The 12290-nt window shown below is 45.7% G+C and overlaps 1 protein-coding gene across 2 annotated transcripts in view; it reads left to right on the forward strand.

The window, feature by feature from the left end:
* TJP2 (tight junction protein 2) overlaps positions 1–12290 on the forward strand; it is a 300601-nt gene that overhangs the window by 229690 nt on the left and 58621 nt on the right. For both annotated transcript variants that reach the window (XM_075317823.1, XM_075317815.1), the window contains 4 exons: positions 789–979; positions 1900–1995; positions 2077–2156; positions 6332–6542. In XM_075317823.1, coding sequence (XP_075173938.1) covers positions 789–979; positions 1900–1995; positions 2077–2156; positions 6332–6542 — 578 coding nt within the window. The remainder of the gene's footprint in view (positions 1–788; positions 980–1899; positions 1996–2076; positions 2157–6331; positions 6543–12290) is intronic.

The raw sequence follows: 12290 nt of genomic DNA on the forward strand, positions 1-12290 counted from the left end.
TCTGTGTGTTTTTCTCTGCTCCGCTTCCTCTTGCTGTCATAATGACATCACTTCCCTGCAAACCGTAGGCAGCGATGTACATTACCGCAGGTAAACCGCGAAATACCACAGGGAATAACGCAGGAAAACGCAATGAACCGCACAGAATTTGCTGCCTGCGTTATTCCCTGCGGGATTTCACGATTACATGGCAGTCAATTGAGTGAAATCTCGCAGCAACGTGCGGAAAAGAATTGACATGCAATTGTTTTTCCCGCAGCAAAACATGCAGCTGTCAAAATCCGCCTAGTGCGCACAGCATTTTTTTTTCCCATAGGTTTTGCTGGTGATTCACTGCAGAGATGTTATGAACATTTTCTGCAGCGAAACATGCAGCAAAACCGCAGGAAATCCGCGGCAAAAACCGGCAAGTGCGCACAGGGCCTTAATCCAATTGTTTGATAAGTTCATGCTTTTATGCCAAAGTATACGGTGTGGCAATTACCCCATTAAGAAAATTAATGTAGAAGACTTGTCACATTGTTGTTATACTTATTTGTAATTTATTTTTAGAAAAAACCCTATGAATAATTTGTGGGAAATGAATCAGAAAATGCCAGTTTCGAGTAAATTTTACAAAAAAAACACTAGGGGAGATTGTTCCAACTCGTGTGACTCTGAAGCTCTATCGTTTCATAATGCGCTGTAAAAATGACACTCGATGCCATATGTCTCCAATGTGCTGTGTTAAGATAACCGGTACTTGTAAAAAGGTTTCTGATTAGTAAATATAAATATTAATGTTTCAGAGCGGATCAGTTGGCAAGTATACAGAATGCACAAAGAACAGGAGCAGCTGGGGACCGTGCAGATTTTTGGAAGAACCGGGCCCAAAGGGCTGGGGCAAAGAAGAATGCCAAGAAGGGTCGTGATGATTTTGCCTCAATGTCCTGGATCAGCACCAAATTTCCTTCCTATGAAAAGGTTATGCTGCGAGAAGGTAGAGAATATTATCTATCTTTATTTTTCATCTTTGCATAGAATTTTATCAAACCTTTTTGAAGCATGGCTTGTATTTTAAACAATAGAATGTACTAACTCTTATTTTCCAATTTTTATGTTGAAAAAAATACCAGAGCCACTTTATAGTTTAAGCAGAAAAGACTGGACAGTAATAAGCCTATAATCACAGCAAAAATCACAAAGAGAGAAAAATGTGCACTAACAACCATTATTCATCTAATCATATTAGATGAAATATGTGGCATTTAAAAATGCTAAAAATGCAAGAAGAAAAGGTTAAAATAATGGGAAACGGCCAGATGATGATGGCAAGCACGCTATAGAAGAGGGAAAATCACAATATGTATTGAGGTAGTAAAGGAATAGAAAGTATGTAAAAAGCCAGATTATCCATATGAATAACCTGAAAGTGATTAAAAGGATGTTACATTATATAGCACATAATAGTAAACAATTAACTGATATCGCAAATGTCACATAAGTGTCAAAAAAACAACCAATATGTATAATGGATATTATATACAATGTAATACACTAACAAGTAAGACTCCCTGGTGTGTAATATATATATATATATATATATATATATATATAATTAGGGCAAGTGCACACAATATATTGTACCAGGTTTGGTAAAACAGACACTATCCTAATCAGTATATTAGATCAACAAAAATAGTGATATGAGCTAAGAAAAAGTATATGGTATATAAAGTGTGAAGAAAATGAGTAAATATTTGCCCACAAGCTGCGGTGTGATGCCAGGATGCAGGCTGACACTTGCAGAAGTAAGCAGAATAGGAGTTGTTTTTCAGACAGCTTTTCAGTTGGTGAGGGTAACTGCTCTGTAATCGGAAATTTTACTGGGATATCACTACCATTGTTTTCTTGTTACAGCTGGATTTAAAAGACCTGTTGTGGTATTTGGTCCAATAGCCGATGTAGCCATGGAAAAATTGGCAGCAGATAATCCAGACTTATTTCACATAGCCAGTAAGTTATTTAGGTAGATGGGCCATGTGTGTACGTGTTATCAATGTTTAGAACATGCTGACATACTCTTAACTTTTGCAGAGACTGAACCTAAAGATGCTGGTTCTGAGAAGTCAAATGGAATAGTGCGCCTAAATACAGTTCGACAGATAATCGAGCAGGTGTGTACACAAGCAAGCTTGTCATTACATAGTATTACTTGTTAAAGGAAACCTGTCCCTACATTTTTCAAGTATGCACATTCAGCAGAGCTCCCGTGCTGTGTTCCATAAAGGTGTATCTCCTGACTGTATACTCCCCAAGAACCTTTTTATATTCTCCCACGCTGTATGTAAATCTAGACAATCCGTCCTGCGGCATCTATCCCTCCTCTCCACCGCTGATTTGCCGTCATTTTCCTCTGATTGACGTGGATGAGGCCTCCTGCGTCATCCACATAGTCAGGGGAAATTTGGCAACTCTGTGCATACACATTGCCGACTTGCCCATGCACATTTTCATCTGCCATACTGCAGGCAGAGCCTAAAACATGAGTGCACATGATGACTTGTTTTTTTTTTTTGTCGGACGAGTTAAACTTTTTGAATGACCTAATTAATTTTACCACATAGTGTACTGGAAAACGGGAAAGGGGAAAAAAATTACCACTTCGGTGAAATTGTGAAAAAGAAAAAAACAATTCTGTTTATTGGGAATTGTTTTTACATCATACATTGTGTGGTAAAAATAACCTAGCAGCATGATTTTCCGTATCAATGCAATTATGGTGATACCAACCTTCTGAACTTTGAGAAAAAAAAATAATGTTGGATTTGGGCGGCATTTTTCGAGACCCATAGCTTTTTCAGTCGATGGAGCCATGTGAGGACTGATTTTTGGTGGGGCAAGACTACCTTTTAATGGATATCGATTTGGGATAGATATGACACTTTCATTGCATGTTGTAGTATTTTTTGGGGTATTGCAGCGACCAAATTAAAATCCTTAATTTTGTAGTTTTAGTTTTTTGGGTGTTTTTGACATGTACGAATTGGATTAATTTTTTAATATTTTGATCGGACTTTTTTAAACGCGACGATACCACATGTGTGAAAATAAACATGCAGGTCTGCCGTAGTCCAGGGAATCCAACGTAGTACACAAATAGAAACTTGAAAGACACAAAAAAACAGAAAGGAAAACAAGATACTGTCCCTCGTTCACCAATTTATTAGAAATCCAAGTTTTCAGGTTCGATGTAGTCCTCCGGTTCACAGAACATTCCTTGATTACCTGGATCAAAGACTGGAGCATGAGAACAATGCTTTACAGGCTTTAGTCAGCAGCTGGTTCTAGCTCATGCTGTGCATCGCGAGACCCGGCGACTGTGATTGCTGGTAATGTTAGGAATGTGGTACGACACTTCTGAGGCTGCTGCGGGCTGCTATTTTTAGGCTGGGAAGGGCCCCATAAATATGCACCTTCCCAGCCTGATAATATCAGCCTGCAGCTGTCTGCTTTACCTTTGCTTGTTATCAAGAGTAGGGGGGACCCAACTTTTTTTTTCATAAAGTTGTGCAATTGTTTCATAAAAAGTGGTGCAAATTCATTATATGTCTGTCACTCTATCAATTATCTTTATAGATCTGAAATAAAGACTCTTCTTCAATGATGAATGTAAAAATCAATTCAAAGGGATTTATATATCAAAACAATTTTAAAAGACAAAATAGTGGAATGTGTAGGTTGTATAAGTATAAGTAATATTTAAATAAAGGATGGTGGTGTGATGCATAGGGTAAATAAATAAATAAACTTGTATGTGTGTGTATATAGTGGGTGTGTATGCATTTATGATATATGTGTGTGTGTATAATATATATTATATATAATATAATATAACAAAAAAGTAAATGGGGGTTGTGAGAAATGGCTCCAAGGTGTGAAATTATTGGAGTGCAAAATCTAAAAACAATCACACATAACCATTATTATATTTTAACCTCTTCACAACACATGACGTACTGTTTACGTCATGGATCGCGTGAGGTTAATCCCCGCGGGCTGCCGTGAGTAGTCCTCGGCGATCCGAGATGTGTCAGCTGATTTCAACAGCTGACATGTGTGTCTACCAGGCACGAGTGGAATCACGTTCCACCCACGCCTATTAACCCCTCACATCTCACTGTCAAATTCTGACAGCAAGATGTAACAGCGTGCCGCCATAAGGTTAACATACCCTCCCCCATCGGAAGTTGCGTGACGTGGTTGCCATAGTAGCACAGGGTCATGTAATGACTCCTGTAGCTATCATGAGTCACTGTCACACACTGCTCTCTGCTGGCAGTGAGAGAGAGTAAAGCAGCTTGTGTAGCTGTGATCTGGAGAAATAGAAGAGTGATCAGACTGCTGATCATTATAGTTCCCTGAGGGGGCCTAGTAAAATAAAAAAAAAAACACATAAGTTCAAATCGCCCCCCATTCAGCCCATTGAAAATTAAAGAGTTAAAAAAAATAAATATACACATTTGGTATCTCCACATTCTGAAATGCCCAATCTATCAAAATATAAAATCAATTAATCTGATTGGAAATTTTTTGCCACTACGCTATTTACCAAACAGCGAAATTTTTTTTTTTTTGGGTGGCCGCAAATTTTGCGCAAAATGCAATAACAGGCGATCAAAACGTAGCATCTGCGCAAAAAATGGGAAAACGTTACAGCTCTTGGAAGAAGGGGAGCAAAAGAAAACAAACGGAAAATTTCCCGGGTTGAAGGGGTTAATATACCTGTGACCAATGCAGGAGCATAGTTACCATATGGATGTGCCCCAGGGATGGATCGGGGCCATTTCACACTCATATGAAGAATTCTCATTGACTTTGAAGGCATCAAGATTCCCTTCAGGCTTTGTGACAAACCTGCACTGAAAAACACAAAAAATGGGATAAAAACTCAGCCTGTGCACACAGCCTAAGGCTATGTGCCCACAGGGAAAGTGTCCTGTGGATATATCCGCAGGACATGCTGCAGGAGCTCGCAGAAAACCGCAGCACAACTTTGTCTGTTTACATGCTGCGGTTTTATTGCGGAAAGTCCATGGCTTCGGCACTGCATTCTCAATTCAGAACAAGTGCTGCAGTGATCGGGGCGTTCATACTTACCTCCATCACGCAGCACTTCACTTCCGGACGTGTCTGCACATTGCCGGAGAAGGTGGGCGGACCTGAACTAGCTCTGGCTGTCACATGATCGGAGCTCGTGCATGCCCCGCCCACCTTCTCCTGCTGCCCACTCCTGGCTCCACTGCGCTCCTCTGCACCGGAGAAAGTGACTCCAGTGTCTTCTATCAAGGCAGGCAGGTAAATATGGGTCCCTGCGGCGAAATCCTCAAGAATAATTCACATGCTGCAGATTTGTCCGCAGGGAAATCCGCATTATTTCCGCTGCGGAAAAAAACGCAGCATGGGCACAGCAGTTCCAAAATGCCATAGAAATGGCTGGGAGCTCGCTGTACTGCGGATTTTTGAAAAATCCTCGGAATTTCCGAGAAAAAAATTAAATTTTCCGCAGCATGGACACATAGCCTAAAGCTCTTCTTTTGCTTCTGATAGATTAGTCAACTAACAGTGAGTTCTGCCTGTGTGTGTATTGTTTTGATTAGAAACCTAGCTCTGCATGGAGAGCTATTTTTCCAATCAAATATGATGGAATTTCATAATAATAATCTTTATTTCTATAGCACCAACATACTCCGCAGCGCTTTACAATTCAGGAGCTCATATACATATCATATACATCAACATATACAAACAAGTAACAATTATAGAAGATACAATATTTAAAGGGGAAAAAAAGGCAACCCTGCTCGTGAGAGCTTACAATCTACAATGAGATGGGGGAGGGGCAATGTACAAGTTCTATGGGGGATAGATAATGGCTTCCTGGACCAGTTGGCCAGAGCCTTGAGATGCATTTGGGTGCCATGGAGTTTGACGTGGGGTTATGTTCCGAGAAGTTGTAGAGGGATTAGGTGAAATTAGTTTAGCTAGGGAGTGTGATAGGCCGCCCTAAAAAGATGCGTTTTTAGGGAGCGTCTGAAGCAGAGTAAGTTGTGATTTGTCCTAACTTCTTGGGGTAGAGCGTTCCAGAGGTTTGGTGCAGCTCGGAAGAAGTCTTGGATTTGGGACTGTGAGGTTCGAATTAGTGTGGATGTTAGTTGAAAGTCATTTGCAATTTCATGTGAACTGAGCCTTATCCAGCACAAATTTAATGACTAGACAAAACAAAGTATTTTTTCTTTTTATTCTACATTCAGTTAAAGCTCTATTGCTTGTTCTGTTCACTTTTTTTAAGGATAAACATGCTCTTATGGATGTTACTCCCAAAGCGGTGGACTTGCTCAACTACACTCAGTGGTTCCCTATAGTCGTGTTGTTTAATCCAGACAGCAAGCAAGGAGTAAAAACTATGAGGCAAAGATTGTGCCCGACCTCAAACAAAAGTTCTCGGAAGCTGTATGAGCAGGCAAATAAGCTGAAGAAGACTTGTGGTCATCTCATTACAGGTAAGTAGGACAGTCCCTTTTTATATTATACTAATTTTCTAAGTTTGCAACTTAACAACTTCTCTCCAAATCGTGATGGTATTGACATAAAATAGAAATATATGGACGGTACATTGGCACTATTTCTTTGTACACTTAGTCCATTTATGCACTATTAAAGGGGTTTTCCACTACTTTTACATTTAAGGCCAGAGCTGCTCCATCTTCTAATAGTGTCCACAGCTAGGTACTGTACATCCACAACCCATTCAGATCAATATGAGGAGAATGTGCAGTACCTGGCCGTGGCCACTATCAGAACACTGAGCAGCTCCGGAGCTGAGCCTTGCCGGCTGCCTGCTGCTGCCGGAGGGACCAAGAACAGCTTATCGGCGGGGGTGACTGGTGTCGGACCCCAGCCGATCAGAAATTGATGACCTATCCTAAGGAGAGGCCATCAGTGTAAAAGTAGGGGACATCCTTTTTAACAATTGTTTGTTTTTTTCCACTGGATATTTTTATGCCAGATGTCTAAAAGGGGTCCACCTTTTGGGAGAACTGGGGTCCTATGGTCTTCACTTTTCTGTTAGAAGCCATCATGTGGTTATTTCTGTCAGGAGCTGAAGCTATGAACAGAGAGCCAATGCTCCCTCCATTTCTCCTTATAATTGCTATTCCTGTACATATATGGTAAAACCTGTTGAGTTCACCATAAGGAAATAACATACTATAAATTTTGACCACAATACTTCATGTCAAACTATTTGCTTTTACTGTCATACGGGTTGTCCAGGATAAGAAATTATAGTTTTAAAGGGCTATTTCCAAGAAAGTAAGTATTCCTAGGTATGAACGGACCCGTGGATATGCGGGTTTGGCCAAACTTCAGTTAAAAGTTTGGTTCGGTACCTGGACTTGTGGCTAGGAAAAATGAAGCAAAATGGGGTAAGAGCAGGACAAAAAAAAAAAAAAAAAAAAAGAAATTACATAGGGAACCTCCCTTTCTTTATCGTTCCTATGGCAGACCCAGACCATGGGTGTATAGCTACTGCCCCCGGAGGACACACAAAGTTACTACACTCAAAACGTGTAGCTCCTCCCTCCTAGCATATACACCCCCTGCTAGCCAGTCCTAGCCAGTTTCATTCTTTGTGTCAGGAGGATCACACACACACATGCATCCTTTTTTGATTTTTCATTTTTTCTAAAGATTTGGAAGAAAAGCGGGTCCACTGGACTCCCGGCATGTCCCTTCTCACCCCCCTGGCGGCGGTGCTGTTAAGGTTGACTTCAGGGCAGGAGCCCTTCATGCCGCGCTCCTTCACCATCCCTTAGGGGCTCTGGCTTGAAGTTAGAGCCAACACGGTTCTCACTGCCTTGCAGGAGACCGGCCTCCATCCGCAGCCCTTTTGCAGGACCCTGCTGGACGGAGCACTGAACCCCCACCCCACCCAGGGACTGGGCCCTGCGTCTCAAAGCTAAGTATAGAGACGTTATTCAGAGGGTCCTTCTGCAATGTGGGGCATTTTTATTGGGGGGGACAGTGATTTACTTTGATAATGCTGCTTTTTACTGTGTTTCCGGCCGGTTCCACGGTTTTTACTGAGAACCGCGCCGATGATGCCTGATTGTCGGCCGCATGCATAACTCTAGGCCCCGGCTTCAGCCGCGGCCTAGTTTCGTTTCGTTCCCCTGCATGTCAGTCATGCAGGGGGACACTGCAGCGCCGCCCGCCGGCCGCTCTGCACAGGGGAGGACACTCCTTTTTGAGGAGATGATTCCCTCCCCTGTACATCTCCTTAGCCCTCCGATTCCCGCTCCTGGGTTAACCCCCGCCCCCCCCCCTCACTCTGGCGCCATTTTCTCAGCGTTCTTAGTACACTGGTCGGCGCTGGCTGCTCTGCAGTGCAGAGGGAGTGAATATCTGGCTGGGGGTCCAGACTTGGAATCCGGAGGGCACTCATAATAGCGGCCTGATAAGTCACAACCTCTGGTTGTGCACTTTTATACACTCTCAGGGCATTCTGAAGGAGTTAATTCTTTATTATAGAACCTCCTCCTCAGCAGCATGTCTCACACTAGGAGCAAAGCTCCAAGGCTGTACACTACATGTTCTGCATGTAAGCTCATATTGCCTGAACCAGCACAGACCCACACTGTAATGGTTCTTATGTGGTGGTGCCTCAGCCTGGAGTCTCCCCAGGCTGAACCCCTGTCTTGGGTATTCTAGACATTCTAGACAGAGCCCCAACCTCTGCAGCATGTCTCACAGAGCGAGGCTGCAGGCTGTTTTTATTATCCACTGCAGGTAGTCTCGTACGGCTGTACCGAGCTCATAACCACTGTGGCCCCTCAGCTTGGAGGCTCATTAATGGTCCCTCCAGCTGCTCCGGTTTCGGTGGCTGACCCCTGGGGAATCCTATTTCCAGGGGTCGGCTGTCCCGGCATCTGCTGAGCATGCAGCCCCCTTCTCAGGGCGTTTTCTGCTTCAGCTCGCTCAGCAAAGCTCACAAGGGACTCTCCTTCTGGGCTCAGACCCCGTCCTCCTGACAGGGAGACGCAGGGTCCCCTGTCCTCCCCGTCCCGCAGCTCCGATTACGAGCTGACTCACTGGACGAGGAGGATGTCTCTACCAGGGGCTCGGACGCTACTTTATGTACATTGATCCGTCCGTAGGTGACGCAGATGCGAATGATTGGATTGCGTCCATTATACTTGTACTGGACCTCCATCCGCCTGTATCAGGGGAGTATTCCCCGCTGGCAGAAAGGCATCAGTATACCTTTAACAGGATGAGGAGTGTGTTCCTTAACCACTCCAGTTTTCAGCCCGCTGCGTCCAAGTCCACAGCCTGTCCTGCAGACCCCACAGCGGGGTTCTGCTGCCTGTCTCCCCCTCCCATCAGAGGGGTCAAGGAGTGTACTCATTCGCCAAGGGTGGCCACTCCGGTGTCTAGACTTTCAGCCCGGATAGTTGTATCAGTGGCTGACGGCACCTCTATAAGGATCCCACGGTACATTAATTTTGTACTGGACCTCAATCCGCCGGAGTTACCTTATCTAGGTGAACACAACGTGTGTTCCTTAACCACTCCAGTTTTCAGGCCCCTGTGACCAGCCCAGGTTCCGCTCTGACAGTCGCTTCCCATGAAGCGTGATTCTGAGGGCTGTGTTTCCCCTGTCCACCAATGGTGGTCAAGAAGTGGGCTCATTCACCTCAGGTGGCTCAGCCCAGACCGTTATGTCAGTGGCTGATGGCTCCTCACTTAAGGTTTTGCGGTCCGCCCGGTTGTCCTTTTGGCCAAGTCGGTATGGGGGCGGCAGGAGCTTCGTTCTCCTCAGCTTTACAGCAGTGCGGTTTTTTTGTACCTTCTCTGCTTCTCTGGAGGAGATGCATTCCCTCACAGGGACTCTATGCCCAAAACGGTTGCCTGAACTTCCAGACTTCAGTCTTTTCATCCTCTGCCAGGTCTGCCATGCTGGACACCGCACGGCGGTGGTCTTGGCTACTTTCCTTCGCTATCCGCAGGCTCCTGTGGCTTCGGAGGGACCAGTTTCCTCGGAACCAACTGGATGAAATTAAGGAAGCTCTTGGCGGGGAGTGTTCTTCCTTGCCACAAACCTAAACCAGGGAACCTGTCCAGGGCAGGAATCAGTTGAGGTTTCGGTGGTTTCCGTTCCTCCATCTGATCGTCCTCTAGCTCAGCCTAGGTTCATAGAACCAAATGGCTCGAAGCTGCGTCTTCAGAAGACCGCAGGAGATGCTGCCACTGAGTCAGCTTCCTCCGAGCTATCTAGCCACGCCAACAACCTCCTTGGTCGGTGGCAGGCTCTCTCCACTTGGCGACGTAGGGTTCTAACACGTCTCCGTTCAGTGGGGGCGGGATTATATCCCCCGTGGCTACAGGATGGAATTCTGTCCACCCGCCAAACAGATTTTTTCTGTCAACTCCTCCCGGCTCCAAGGCCGCCGCCTTCTCACAGGCCGTGGCATTTCTTGCAGGCCAATGGAGTAATTGTACCGGTTCCCGACTGGGAACGGTTCTGAGATTTTTGCTTAAATCTATTCCTGGTCCCCGAAGAGGGCGGTGCCTTCCGACCTGGATCTTTAGCTTTTCAAGCATAGTCAGGTGTGGCGTTTTCACATGGAGTCTCGGTTTTGTTCCGTGTGTTTTTCACCGGATCAATCAAGAACCCAAGGAGATTCCCTAGCAGCCATCGGCATCAGAGATGTCTATCTGCAGGAGTCAATCGCAGTTTCACACCAGCGTTGACTACGTTTTGACAATCGGAGTGGTCCAATTCGTGGCTCTTCCCTTGGGGTTAGCCACGGCCCCTCGAGTATTCTCATTGGGGCAGCTGTGATTAGGGTCCTGCACCCCTAGGGATTGGCAGTGATCTTTTGCCCTGGACGGCCTTCTTGTCGGGGCTTCATCCAGTGCTGACTCTTAGTAGAGTGCTTCGCTCACTCTCGCCACTCTAACCTATTCGGGTGGCTTGTCTTTCTGTCCAAGTCCACTCTGACTTCGAACCAGAGGTTCTCAGGGACGCAATTCGAGACTCTGTCGGCACTTGTGAAGCTGCTCTTAGTCGATCAGTAGTCCCTCCGCTGGCGGTCGACGTCGTTCTATCAGACACCTTATACAGGTGCTGGTCAGACGGTGGCGTCAATGGAAGCCTATCCGCCTTGGGAGCAGTATATCTCCACCGTGGAGCGCATGGCGCTTGGACTCTGTCCGAATCAGCCCTCTGGATCAATGTGCTGGAAATCAGAGCTGTATTTCTAGCTCTCTAAGCCTTCACCATCTGTTGGCGGCTAGGCACATTCGAGTCCAGTCGGACAACGTGACAGCGTTTTCCTACATCAGCTTCCGGGGCGGGACACTCAGCCGCCTGGCAATCTTGGCGGCTGAACATTCTTCTGTGGACAAGGGACTCCTAGTCCACCGTATCCGCAGCCCACATCCTAGATGTGAAAACTGCGAGGCAGACTATTTCAGCTGTCCAACCGTGGTCCACAATCCTCAGGTTTTGCGGTAGACACACTGGTTCATGTTTGATCCCAGCTTCGTCTCTTTACGTATTTCACCCTCTACCTCTTGTCCAGAGTCCTGCGCAAGATCAGTAAAGGGGGCCGTCGGGTCATTCTCATACTCCAGACTGACCCAGGCAGGCTTGGTACTCTGACCTGCTCCTTCTGTCCGTTGGGTTGCCATGGCATCTTCCGGACCGTTCAGACCTTTTCTCAAAAGGTCCGTTTTTTCCGTCAGAATTCTGGATTCTCAGATTGACGGCGTAGCTCTTGAGTCCTGGATCTTGGCGACTTCTGATATCCTTCCTGAAGTCATCTCCGCTATGACTCGAGCTCCAAAGTGTCCTTTGACCTTTTTGGCCTTGCCGACCCTCCTGTCCCTTCCACAGTCCGGTCTACAGCTAGGACTATCCCTCATTAAGGGACAGGTCTCGGCTCTGTCAGTATGTGCCAGCGGCGTATCGTCCGGCTGGCTCCGGTGAGCTCCTTTAAGGGCGCATCTCACATCATTCCGCCTTTCCGGCGGCCTATGGAGCCCTGGGACCTTAATCCGGTCCTCCCGGTTCCCGGAAACCCCCCTTTGCGCCTCTTGGGGAGGTTTCTTTGTTTCATCTTTCACAGAAAGTAGTCTTTCTAGTGGCTATAATTTCCCGCCAGAGAGTTCTGGCTGCACTCTCTCGGAGTCACCCCCTTTTTTGGTCTTTTGCATCAAGACAAGGTGGTCTTCATCCGACTCCG

The sequence above is a fragment of the Anomaloglossus baeobatrachus genome, chromosome 1, assembly GCF_048569485.1.
Source record: "Anomaloglossus baeobatrachus isolate aAnoBae1 chromosome 1, aAnoBae1.hap1, whole genome shotgun sequence".
Taxonomy (NCBI): Eukaryota; Metazoa; Chordata; class Amphibia; order Anura; family Aromobatidae; genus Anomaloglossus; species Anomaloglossus baeobatrachus.